This window comes from Salvelinus fontinalis, chromosome 2 (assembly GCF_029448725.1).
Source record: "Salvelinus fontinalis isolate EN_2023a chromosome 2, ASM2944872v1, whole genome shotgun sequence".
Classification (NCBI taxonomy): Eukaryota; Metazoa; Chordata; class Actinopteri; order Salmoniformes; family Salmonidae; genus Salvelinus; species Salvelinus fontinalis.
Window position 1 is genome coordinate 60,374,839 of NC_074666.1, and position 13,511 is coordinate 60,388,349.

The 13,511-nt window shown below is 44.0% G+C and overlaps 1 protein-coding gene across 2 annotated transcripts; it reads left to right on the forward strand.

The window, feature by feature from the left end:
- LOC129822436 (interleukin-3 receptor class 2 subunit beta-like) lies at positions 1 to 12,151 on the forward strand. 2 transcript variants are annotated; one of them, XM_055880721.1, is made up of 13 exons: positions 1 to 276; positions 552 to 681; positions 856 to 1,007; positions 1,205 to 1,359; positions 4,374 to 4,518; positions 4,859 to 4,994; positions 5,179 to 5,333; positions 5,729 to 5,856; positions 6,098 to 6,281; positions 7,107 to 7,203; positions 7,895 to 7,964; positions 8,639 to 8,748; positions 8,871 to 12,151. In XM_055880721.1, the coding sequence occupies exons 1-13, from the start codon at positions 126 to 128 to the stop codon at positions 9,682 to 9,684; spliced, it is 2,427 nt and encodes an 808-aa protein (XP_055736696.1). In that variant the 5' UTR covers positions 1 to 125; the 3' UTR covers positions 9,685 to 12,151. The 2 variants fall into 2 exon arrangements, with proteins under 2 accessions (XP_055736696.1, XP_055736704.1); XM_055880729.1 differs by having other exon boundaries at positions 8,642 to 8,748.
- Positions 12,152 to 13,511: the final 1,360 nt, after the last annotated feature.

Here is a 13,511-nt window from a genome sequence, read left to right on the forward strand (position 1 = left end):
TTTTTGTATCTGAGCCATTTTTCTCTGAACTCTGACAGATATAGCAGTCAGTCCACATAATGCGGGCCCAAGATGGTCTAGACCAAGAAGGTTAATTACTGAGACCCACCTACTGACCCTTACCCATGTTCTTCTGCTCCAGGGGACCTGTCCTCCTGCGCTCCCCGGAAAACATGCCCCTCTTCTGGATGTCTTGTGGATCACTTCTCCCTCTCCTGGTCCTTTGCTATAATGGACAAGAACGCTGCACAATCCAGGACAACAAACAATATCACGGTAGGCGTCTAAGTCTAAGAATCTTTTTAGCAGATATCGATGACAACAAAATGTATAATTTAGACATTAAATGTTTAGTTGTGGACATTATAGAAAGTCTTATTAAGATACAGACACTAGCACAACACTGCCACCCACTTGGAAATACATTTTTTCCAGAAGTGACTGTAGATCATATTTTCTACTCTATAGAGAGAACTGTACACTACATCATACAGCACAATGTGTTCTAATTATATTGTCTATATCCTTCTTCCCACTCCCTCTCTCCATAGTGTCCCCTGTGCTTGAGTCCCTGCGGTGCTACAATGACTACACCTCCTACGTCCGCTGTAGCTGGGAGGAGAGTCCACACCCGTCCTCACAACCGTTAGCCCTATTATACTGGGACAGCCCTGAGAACCGGTAAGGATAGAGCTGATGGGGTGATGAGAGGGATGGAGGGATGGAGGGATGGAGGGAGGGAGGGAGGGAGGGAGGGAGGGAGGGAGGGAGGGGGGGAGGGAGGGAGGGAGGGGTGGACACCGAAAAATAATGTAGTCAATGAACTCATGTCTCCCTCTTTCTCCGACCCTCTAGTGAGTCCTTGTGTGGTCAGCCAGCACCGAATCCCAACAACATCAAGCTCCCTCCCCAGTGTCAGTACAACACTGATGACTTTGGCATCAATACCAACCATGTCTTCTTCTTCAATACCTCCTGTCCCCCTGCCCTGCTTTTGTCTAAGAATGGTGAGTTTAAACATTGCAGGACCCCTGTCATAAGTCATTGGTTCTCAATTACTTTACGTTTACATGTTTCATTTGAGTTACAAGTTAGCTAGCATATCACCAAATTCAGTCAAAATATATAGGGTCCTATATCTGTATTTGACTATTCATGTATGTGTTGATTTGTTTTTGACAGTGTGTGCATGTGTGTATTACAGTGAGGGTGCGTGCACCAGTCCACCTATCCCAGCAGCTTGTAGAGAGAGGGGACCGTTTGCTCAGCTGGGAAAGCCCCTACCCCCCATCATCCCTCTTGACCGCTACTCTCAACTACCAGGTCAACTACAGGAGGTCTAACCAGGATGACTGGACAGTATGTACTGGAGTAACAAACAATTAGCTTGAGTGCCATATCTTGTTTATGCTATATATTGCCAACTCCCTGTTACTCATTGTCAAGGACAGCAGCCAAAAAGCTCAAACAAATCTGGGACCAGGTTACATACAATGTGCTCTTAAAGACCTATTCATCTAAGACTTGTGCTTCTGAATCTTCATAAATGCAGTATACACTCTTAGAAAAATGGGTTCCAAAGGGGTTCTTCGATTGCACCCATAGGAGAACCCTTTTTGGTTCCAGTTAGAACTCTTTTGGGTTCCATGTAGAACCCTCCATGGGAAAGGGTTCTACGTGGAACCCAATAGGGTTCTACCTGGAACCAAAAAGTGTTCTTCAACGGGTTCTCCTTGGGAACAGCCAAATAACCTGTTCAGGTTCTAGATACCACCTGTTTTTTTAAGAGTGTTAGTAAACATATTGCTTATGTTTTCTGACTAGGTTTTTCATCATGGCATGAGACATCCCCCGCAAAACCCGCACAAGCTTAGGGTAGTTTTGCTCAGTGACAAAATGATGAATCACTTCTTTAAAATGATTCATCACTACCCCTTTGCTTCCTGCCCAGTGGTATCACCAGAGTTTCATAACATTTGGGGGCTCAGTCCTGAAGACCAGGGGCTGAGGGGTTTGTGGGTGAGAGAAAAAAGGGTCTTTTCTAAAAATCAATTCCTGTAATTTCCTGTAAATCATTTTACATGACTGGAGACATTACAGTAATATTTTTTTATACCACACAAATTATCTAAATGTCAAGCTGCTAAAACAAACAACCCATGTCTTAAATGCCTGCTGTTCATTGACAGCCACAACTCAACAATCAGCCGTTTTATATTTGCCGCAATCGCTCACAATGTGACAAAACACAATCTACAGCAAATATTTTAAATAATTATATAAATATTTCATGTATTTTTATAAAGACAGGAGTAATTATATAATTTGTCAAAATGAATTCAATTTATCTGCAGCACTTCCAGCACCCCTTCCTGCAGCGCTATGGTTTCTTCCATGTGCTATGCTCCCCCCAAGGCCAAATAATCAACACTTCTTATTATTAATTAAATGGATTGTGGTCAGTAACCCCATACGAGGTTATTGTATAGGTAGGCCTACTGTTACAGTAATATTTTAAATAATCAAGCAGCAAACAGCCTAGCCTAAAATTACAAGAGAATAAATTCAGTAAATCAATGAAGCCATTAGTGGTTTCAGCTATATTGTTGTTAAAACGATGTAGGCCTTATGACTTTTTGAAACAATTTGTGGCCTGCTGGAGGTCATTTTGCAGGGCTCTGGCAGTGCTCCTCCTTGCACAAAGGCGGAGGTAGCGGTCCTGCTGCTGGATTGTTGCCCTCCTACGGCCTTCTCCACGTCTCCTGATGTACTGGCCTGTCTCCTGGTAGCGCCTCCATGCTCTGGACACTACGCTGGCAGACACAGCAAACCTTCTTGCCACAGCTCACATTGATGTGCCATCCGGGATGAGCTGCACTACCTGAGCCACTTGTGTGGGTTGTAGACTCCGTCTCATGCTACCACTAGAGTGAAAGCACCGCCAGCATTCAAAAGTGACCAAAACATCAGCCAGGAAGCATAGGAACTGAGAAGTGGTCTGTGGTCACCACCTGCAGAACCACTTGCTAATTGCCTATAATTTCCACCTTTTGTCAATTCCATTTGCACAACAGCATGTGAAATTTATTGTCAATCAGTGTTGCTTCCTAAGTGGACAGTTTGATTTCACAGAAGTGTGATTGACTTGGAGTTACATTGTGTTGTTTAAGTGTTGCCTTTATTTTTTTGAGCAGTGTAGTTGGTTTGTTATGTAGAATACGAATGAATCATTAAGTGATCTTGCTAGACATTGCACCATTCTGAGAAATGGCTGCAGGAATGTCCACCACTGCAGAAATGTCCACCAGCACTTGTCAGAAAATGTCATGTTAATATCTCTACCATAAGCCGCCTCCAACGTCGTTTTAGAGAATTTGGCAGTACGTCCAACCAGCCTCACAACCGAAGACAACGTGTAACAACGCCAGCCCAAACGCAACATGCAACAGTTTCAAAAATTTGACTGAGTTACAGTTATAAGGAAATCAGTCAATTATAATAAATTCATTAGGCCCTAATCTATGGATTTCACATGACTGGCCAGGGGCACAGACATGGGTGGGCATAGGCATACACCCTTTGGAGCCAGGCCCACCCATGTCTGTGCCCCTGGCCAGTCATGTGAAATCCATAGATTAGGGCCTAATGAATTTATTATAATTGACTGATTTCCTTATAACTGTAACTCAGTCAAATTTTTGAAACTGTTGCATGTTGCGTTTATTTTTTTGTTCAGTATAAGTGGCGCATTCAGTTGACTACCATTTTTTTCACACCATTGCAACAGCGCAAAAGATTTGGGGCTGACCCAAAATCCTGGTGACGTCCGTGTTCTAGCTCGTCACGATCCTTACCAAGGATTACCACGCCACTATCTAAGACTGAGAGGATATCGCACGGCAATAGTATAGGAAATAAAACCACCGGTGGGAGTCATATAAAGATCAGGGCTCTGTCTCAATAGTCTGAAGTGGTTTCCACCCTTTCATATGCACTGATTCAAGCCACAGGATAGGTGGAAGCAGTTTGAAAGAGTCTTTCAGGAAGTCTACTTTCACCTGTCCAGACCAGGTGCTTCACACTAGTGCAGATGAAGGAAAGGAAACAAAGAAAGGAACACACTGGTTGAATCAACGCTGTTTCCATGTTGTTTCAATGATGTTTATGTTCAATTATGTTGAGCCAACGTGGAATAGATGTTGAATTGATGTCTGTGCCCAATGGAGAGCCACTTTAGTCAATTGAGATGCACACATAATGTGCGTGCCAAATGGCATCCTATTGCCTTTATAGGACACAACTTTAGACCACAGCCTTGTGGGGCACTATGCCATTTGGGACTCAATATTCTTTGTCTGTTTCTCTCTGTGCAGGCAGTGGAGGTTCAGGACACCCAGCTGAGTGTGAAGGCTGAGGCTCAGGTGCCCGGCTTCCAGTATGAAGCCAAAGTGAGGGCAAGAGGGAAGACGGGAGTGTGGAGCGAGTGGAGCCCCCTAGTGACCTGGTGGACTGAGGAGGGTGAGTGGAAACCCTACATATACATAAACATACTCCATCCTCTGTCCTCCATAATGTAATGTCATACAATGAAATGTAATTAGTTTGATAGCATTGTAATGAGTTTGTAATGAAATTGTAAGGACCGACTTGCGATGGCATGTGATTTACTTAGAGGTGTCAGAGAGTTGTGATCACGTCATGTTAGCATTGCTCAGTCGTGCATCAATTTTTACTTTCCTTTTGTTCACTCCCGTCCTCCCTAATTCCCCCTCTCTCTCTCTCCCTCTCTTTCTGTTTCTCTCTTCCTCCTGTCCTCCTGCTCCCTCCCTCCCTCACCTCCCGTCCCTCCCTCACTCAGACTCTGTGCCAGGCCCCTCCAATTCGCAGTGTGTGTTGGATAATGAGACTGCGGTGACATGCAGCTGGGAGGTGAAGAGAGACCTGGCTCAGTTCCTTACCTTCCATCTGTCCTGCAAACACAACCACACTGCACCGTGAGTTAAGATCTGTGTGTATGCCTTTGTGTGTGTGTGTGCGCTCATGTGCGCGTGCCCATGGATGAGACAGAACAGTTGACTACACTTCAGTGTCATAGATGACTACTCTCTTTCACAGCATTGTCCTCCCTCTTCTCCACCCATCCATCCATTTCTCTCTTCCTTTCGACCATCTCTACAGAGCCCAAAAATGCTGTGATAACACCATGGTCGGCGTTCCATCCAGGGGTCCAATGCTCAAATACAGCTGCTCCTTCCATGTCCAAGACTTAGAGCAGCTAGAGGTGGAGCTCGTACCCACACGCAACAGCAAAGCGTTTAAAACGCACAAAAACAGTGAGTCATTTCCACACCGAGACAGGGGTGATATTTGGGGGAGTATAAAATCTCATAGCTGAGACTCAATTTATGATGATATTTGTTTTGTTGCAACCCATAAAATATACTGCCTCAGTGATTGTGTATCAGTGCTTCCACCTGGAGTTTATATTGTGGTATTACAGGCACAATTTTCTAGAAGGTTTTGTATAATTTCAGCCAGTGGTTTAGAAATTAGTGCTCATGAGCCAAAACGGGTCCCGGGAAATTGTGCACAACTGTGTACGACGTCATCCATTTAGTACAATATGTTACGTCCTGCAAAAAATAAATACATTCGTAAGTACTTAAGATCCCGTTCAATCTCTTTAAAGATTCATAATGTCTGATTCTTGATGTCTCTCTCTACACAGTTCGTCCAAACCGTCCACTCAAAGTGCAGATAGAAGAGAGAGATGGGAACTGGATTCTAAAATGGAATCCGCCAAATTCTAAAGTTGATCTCACTTATCAGGTGCACTACTGGAGTAATGAGACTCAGGTAGGAGAAGTATTTGATCTTATTTTTTGTGCTATACTTTCACAGGAAGTGGGATGATCCAAAAGCAATGTCTTTTCATTTTCACTATTACATTTGATCATCTCTAGTTCATCAGCTAAAGAACGCTCATCAAGCGAGAGAGGCTGATGCTTTTTTAAGCATCTCAATGAATAGATCATTTGACAATGACTGATAATTCGACTGTGTCTCACTTGGTTCTGTCCAACCTTCTCTTTTTCAGGAGGATACTACATTCCTCAATGTCTCCCAGGGGTCCCGCTCGCTCTCCATCCTGGGGGTGTCCCTGCGCCCCTCTGACTGCTACCTGGTTAAGGTGAGAGCCCTGGTGGTCCCGGGAAAGGGTGATACTTTTGACGGACGCCCCTCAGAATGGACCGACCCAGTGGAGTGGACCACACAACCAGGTAATGGACCTAGATGGTAACTCCTGGTTGAAGCATGTTTTTAATAGTATTCTAATCTATTGTTGTATTCTATTCTAGCCTGAGAGAGTCTGTTTTTGCTATTATGCCAACTCCTTGTCACTCATTGTCATGTCAATTGCTGTATATTGCTTCACAATGACAGCAATGGAGTTGGCAAGAGCACAAACTTGGACCAAGCGAATTCTATTATTTTTTTCAAATAACTCTGAAAACATATTTTATCATCACAGATAACCAGTCTGCACTGAAATAAGTACAAATGGGGGGGATGTGAACCATATTTTATTATTTACAATTCATCTAGACGTGCCAGCCATGTGAGTCAAAATAGCAGAGCTCTAAAAACTATAATATGATTATCTATTCATGAGATGCTGAATGAAAAAGCACCAAAGTTCATATCCCTTGAAGAATGTTTTCAAAAACAAATGTTAAGTCTTTCATTAAGTATTAAAGAGCGGGTTTTTTTTGCTGCCATGTGTCAGTCTTATGTGAAGCCACGATATTTGCTTTCGTGTGAAAAATGAGAAAATAAAAAAATGAGAAAATAATATTGAAATGTGTTGAACACGCCGTTTGGAGGGTTCGGAGAGTGAAATAAAAAGAAATGAAGACTAGACTTGATGAAGGCAGCATACAGGAGCTGATCAAATGTGACTTTGTTCTCTTGAAGAAACCACCATCTCAATCAGATCACATGACAGACAGGAATATCCAGACACTACTAATAAATTACTCATCGATGATAATCAACTACATTTCCCACTCTCACATATGCATCTTTTGTCCCATGTCTCCTGGTAGCTTCCTGGTCCATCACCACCTTCCTCTACGTCTTCATCAGTATACTGGTGGCCATTGTCTTCATCGCTCTCTACGTTACCATACCAGCCTGTCACAGGTGATTACTCAGACTTCTCCAACTGTTTCTACTGTTTTCTACCATTTTAATTCACCCTTCAAATCAAACTTTATTTGTCACATGGGCCGAATTACAACAAGTGCCAATTTTACCGTGAAATGCTTACTTACAAGCCCTTAACCAACAGTGCTGTTCAAGAAAAATAAAATATTTACCAAGTAGATGCCCTTGTGTTATTACTAGTGTTAAAGCCGGTGCTTCCACACACGTGTGGTTCCTGAGTTAATTAAGCAATTGACATCCCATCATGCTTAGGGTCATGCATAGAAATGCTGGGCAGGCAATTATTTTGGCTACCATAGCTATGGGAACACAATAGGATGACAATGGCCCTATCCACAGGGCACGAGTGGTCACTGAATGGGTTGATGAGAATGAAAGCCATATAAACCACATGCCATGGCCGTCTCAGTCACCAGATCCCAACCCAATTGAACACTTATGGGGGATTCTGGGGCGGCGCCTGAGACAGCGGTTTCCACCACCATCAACAAAACATCAAATGATGTAATTTCTCATGGAAGAATGGCATTGCATCCCTCCAATAGAATTCCAGAAACTTGTAGAATCTATGCCAAAGTTGTGTTGGTGTTTCCTTTATTTTGGCGGTTAGCTGTCATTCTATTCATTCGTCCATCCATTGATTCATGAGTTCGTTTTCTGTCTGTAGGAGGGTAGTCCTGTGGGAGGTGTCTGTCCCGTCTCCCCTCAAGAGCAAGGTACTGGGAGAGGTCATTAAGGTAAGTCTGAATACATCTGAATGGCTGAGTATTCATCCAGCATTATTCACAAAGCATCTCGCTGTGGACTACTCAGCTATTGAATATATGACAACTGCACTCAATAATAATACAAATCATCTAGACTGTGCACAAAGATCATTTTTCATAACCACTATAAATTCCATTGTGTGTATCCAGGGCTGTGCACAGACCTTTTACTGGGCAGGTGCTCAAAATGAAAAAAAAAAATGGCAATTCATATCTCGAAATTCATAACATACTAACTGCCTCTGTAGCGAACATTTAAACACGCTTTAGCATTGGCCTATTTATTTCTGCAACAACACACTCACTTTCAAGATTGTAAACCAGCTAGTTACAGTGCCTCCAAAAGACATGATTGACATCGGGATACGAGGGTCGGCTATCAGCTAATCATTCACGTTGATTGATGTAAATCTGCTAGTTTGTGAACTTGACAATGTCACGACGACTTGGGGGCAATGGGTTCAGAACAACAAGCACAAAAACTGTATACACAAAATATACCGCCACCCAAAAGGGCGAGTGGGAGGGCAAAGGGGCAGGTGGGAGAGTAAAGGTAGACCCCTATCTGTGCACGTGCCTGCATGTATCCATCCATCTTTCATCGTTCATCACTCACAGATAATGGTATGTCCTCTCTTTCCTAGAAGTCTTCTGATAGGTTGTTATTCCATGAGAGTGAGAGAAGTGAGAAGACCTACATCTGCAGGGTACAGACACAGGAGAGCAGGGAGGATAACAGTCTCTGCTCCAGCTGGTAAAACTAGCTCATATCTTTATACTTATTTAACCTACACTATCCAACACTTAAAAAAGATAACTCGTACACATGGTGACCTGGCTCAACCCTAACCCTTACCTCACTGTGTTGTGTTGCAGCTCTTCAGATAGTCCATTGTGGTTGAACCCAGATGTAAAGGCCAATGGACTGTTCCATTCCATTACCAAGGAGGGGTGGAAGAAGTGTGACCCAAACTCTTCCTCCCGCCACTTGCTGTCTGTGGACAGATCTGGCCCTCCTGCTCTAGACTCATCCGGCTTCAGCTTCAGTGGCCCTTACATCTTCTGTGGCGACAGTTCACCGGCGCCGAGTGAGTTTCTGAGTCTGGAGCCTCCCTGTGAGGAGTCCGACAACACTCTCTCTAACTCTGAACCCACTTCTCCGTCCTCCTCGGAGAGGTCTGCCCCATCCCTCTCGGAGTCGAGTGAGGACTACGTGGCGATGCCTCAGGCCTGTGGTGGCCTGTCCAGATCAACAGAGGGAGTGTCGGATGTTGTTACGAGCGCTGTAGTAGCGGACGACAGTAAGAACACTGGTAACAACAACGGCAACAACGACATCATGGCATGGCCCAAGTCAGAGCTCCTCCCACCCGGACCTGGCTCTATGTCCACCTGCTCACCACCAAGTGAGAATGAAGACCATCCTCCAGCGTACACCCCTCCCACCACCACCACCACCACCCCCCTCACCTTGCCCCCAGTGGGCCCTACCCTACACACCTCTGGGTACTGCTTCCTCCCGGCCCTACAGGCACTTGGGGGCTGGGACCATGTGCAGTCTTCTGGACCACCTAAAGGGGGCAGTCAAGAGCAGCAGGCCTGTAGGAGGCAGATGAGGCAGGAGGAGCAGTGCAAGGAGGAGCAGTGCAAGGAGGATCCCTATGTCAGACTGTCCCAGCTAGCCACTTAGCTAACTAGCTAACCCCATCTAATGCTGGACTACATGAGGGCCACTATACATCACTGTTCTCAATATTTGATCCATTCTAACACTAACACACCTGTCTCAACTAATCACAAGAGCTTGGTTATTTGTTGGACTAGTTCATTCAGGTGTGTTCGTGTTGGAATGGACCACATGTGTAAAACTACTGATTTGTGTTCACTGAAGACTGGGTTGAGATTGAGAAACACTTCTATTTCTGGGAGGGAAAACTGTTGGAGCCTCATAGAGAAGCCTCCCTTGGTTACTCACAATGCCCAGCAGATGGCAGCACTGTACTTACTGTGTATCTGTTGAACTCAGAGGTGGCCTATTTATTTAACTAGACAAGTCAGTTAAGAATAAATTGTCTTTTTCAATGACAGACCAGGCACAGTGGGTTAACTGCCTTGTTCAGGGGAAGAACAATAGATTTGTATCTCGTCAGCTCGGGGATTTGATCTTGCAACCTTTCGGTTACCAGTCCAATGCTCTAACCGCTAGGCTACGCTGTCGCCCCTATGGATTCTACTGTAAGGACTAACTACAAACACAGAAGCATACTGCAGTAAGCCATTCCTCTCTGGGTGGTAAGGTGACTGAGGGCCAGATTCCCAGGTTTCCTCCACATCACATAGATGGCACATGTGTAACAGGGTGGCACTGTTGAGCGGGTGAACGCAGCCTTATGCCTCTGTCAGTGCCAGTGGCTGTACCTGTCGTTCTACAGCAGGGGTCGGCCCGCGGGCCACAAAGTGCTGTATTACAGAATGCGAACAGTGATGACGGTCTCCTGGTCAAATGTCATTCGTCACAAGCTTTGTAAACAACTGGTGTAGACTTACAGTGAAATGCTTAAATATGGTCCTTTCTAACAATGCAGAGAGAAAAACATAGAAAAAGAGAATAACACAAGGAATAAATCCACAATGAGTAATGATAACTTGGTTATATACACAGGGTACCAGTACTGAGTAGATGTGTATGGATACGAGGTGATTGAGGTTGATATGTACATATAGGTAAGGGGTAAAGTGACTAGGCAACAGGATAGATAATAAACAGTAGCAGCAGCGTATGTGATGAGTCAAAAGAGTTAGTGCAAAAAGGGTCAATGCAGATAGTCCGGGTATCTATTTGATTAACTATTTAGCAGTCTCATGGCTTGGCGGTAGAAGCTGTTCAGGGTCCTGTTGGTTCCAGACATGGTGTATCGGTACCGCTTGCCGTGTCGTAGCAGAGAGAACAGTCTGTGACTTGGGTGGATGGAGTATTTGACAAATGTTTTCCTCTGACACCGCCTGGTATAGAGGTCTTGGACGGCAGGGGCATACGAACTACCCTCTGTAGCGCCTTGCAGTCGGATGCCAAGCAGTTGCCATACCAAGCAGTGATGCAGCGAGTCAAGATGCCTTTTATGGTGCAGCTGTAGAACTTTTTGAGGATCTGAGGGCCCATGCTAAATATTATCAGCCTCCTGAGGGGGAAGAGGCCTTGTCGTACCTTCTTCACGAATGTGTAGGTGTGTGTGGATCATGTTTATTTGTTAGTGATGTGGAACTAAGGAACTTGAATCTTTCATCCTGCTCCACAACAGCCCCATCGATGTGGTAGGCGCGTGCTCGGCTCTCCGTTTCCTGTAGTCCACGATCAGCTCCTTTGTCTTGCTGATGTTGAGGGAGAGGCTGTTGTCCTGGCACCACACTGCCAGGTCACTGACCTCCTCTCTGTAGGTGGTCTCAGCAACCTTAATGATGGTGTTGGAGTTGTGGGCGGCCAAGCAGTCGTAGGTGAACAGGGAGTACATGAGGGGACTAAGCACGCACCCCTGAGGGGCCCACGTGTTTTAAGGGTCTGTGTGGCAAGCTTTTTGCTTTCTTGGTTAAATGTGAGAACACATTTCAAAAATAGAGGGGAAAGATGTAACAGGGTGGAACTGTTAAGTTGGTGAATGTAGCCTCGTGCCTCTGTCAGTGCCAAGTGTGTGAGATTGTTGATTGTAATTAAGGGTGTGGCCTTCAGTATTTAACCTGGCTGTTCTTGTTGTTCTACAGATTGGCATTACCATGGTAAGGTTGGCATGCGCAGGGAGGATGGGAGTGGCGACACTGGGTTAGTCCAAATTCTGAAGCATATCCGGGGATCTTTTGTTTATGGCAAGAGTACCCGTATGCCAATTTGACCCGCTCTCCTTCACCTATGGCATGCCCTCCTGAGAATATTGTGCTACATGTTCTGTGACCACGAGTAATTGATCTGATCTGTGTTATGCCATAGCTCAGGCATATATCGAATGTAATTGTGGATTTGTATGTCAACTAAAGTTTGTTTATGTCCTGTGATAGGGAATGAGTATGAGCTAGAGCTTCCAAGGAACATGTATGCCTGGAGATGAAGATGAAAATATTGTTTTGTTTGCTGTAAAATAAATGAATGTTGTTCGCTATACCTCTTATATTGTTCGTTATAACTATTATTCCCATGCTCCACTCCCTGATGTTTGAGATCCTGTATGTTTTAGATTAGTCCCGAGGACCTCCCCTCGCGTATATAAAAAATGTGGCGTACTATCGACCCCAGGAAGAGATACATGTAAATCTCCCTTGTTACACATCAGAAGAGGTTTGAGTCCCAAATGCCTCCCTATTCACTATGTAGGGAGGTTTGAGTCGCAAATGCCTCCCTATTCACTATGTAGGGAAGTTCGGTGTTATGAAGTTATGAAAACTGGTTGTTTTGCAAATGTTGAACTTATAACATGACTGCTCATACTGGAAAAGCTAAATCAAAGTCCAAATATACAGATTTGACGATATTCTTGCAGAAAAATGTAATATGAATGCAAATGTACCCGATTTGCCCAAATGTACCTGGGTGACTTCAAACTAAATGTCATGTAGAACGCTCATTACTTCAAGTTATCCGTCTGAAACTTTTCACATACACTGCTGCAATCTTGTGGACACCATCAGAATTACAACCAGAGTGATTGCCAGAACTGGGACCTTTCTCTTGCATTTCAAAGATGGTGGTAAAAAAAAGCTGGTTGATTTTTTCTTTGTATTTTCTTCTACCAGATCTATTGTGTAAAATTCTCCTACATTCAATTCAAATTTCCACAAACTTCCAAGTGTTTACTTTCAAATGATACCAACAATATGCATATCCTTGCTTCAGGGCCTGAGCTACAGGCAGTTAGATTTGGGTAGGTCATTTAGGCAAAAATTGAAATAAAGGGGGCTATCCCTGAGAAGATTTATTCCATAGGGAAGTTTGAGTCCCGAATGCCTCCCTATTCACAATGTAGGGAAGTTTGAGTCCCAAATGCCTCCCTATTCACTATGTAGGGAAGTTTGAATGACATACACGCAAAAATACATGTGTTTCATGTGTTTTTTGAGAACACTTCTCACATGTGACATTTCACATTTGAAAATGTGTTTTTGGAACATTTCACATGACATTTCGCATTTGAAAACGTGTTTTTGGAACATTTCACATGACATTTCGCATTTGAACGATTGTGTTTTTTGAACAGTTCACGTGACATTTCACATGTGAAAACATGTTTTTGGACAACAAAAAATGTGCTTTTAACATACAGTGTTTTCATCTTACATATTTGACTACATGGTGTATGTTTATTTATACAATAATTATTATTCAATGTGTGGGATTTGAACTCACAACCTCTTGGTTCACGGCATTATGATATTTCGGCTACACCACCACACCTGTATTCGTGCACTTTGGACTTCAAAGTAAATCTCAGCTTTGTTAAAATGTGCTCACGTTGTCACATGTGTAGTTTCATG

Coding starts and splice junctions, on each gene's coding strand:
- LOC129822436 (XM_055880721.1), top strand. CDS start 126: ATGTTCTTCTGCTCCAGGGGACCTGTCCTCCTGCGCTCCCCGGAAAAC. Junction 1,360..4,373: donor CTAACCAGGATGACTGGACA/GTATGTACTGGA, acceptor CTCTCTGTGCAG/GCAGTGGAGGTTCAGGACAC. Junction 5,857..6,097: donor ACTGGAGTAATGAGACTCAG/GTAGGAGAAGTA, acceptor TCTCTTTTTCAG/GAGGATACTACATTCCTCAA.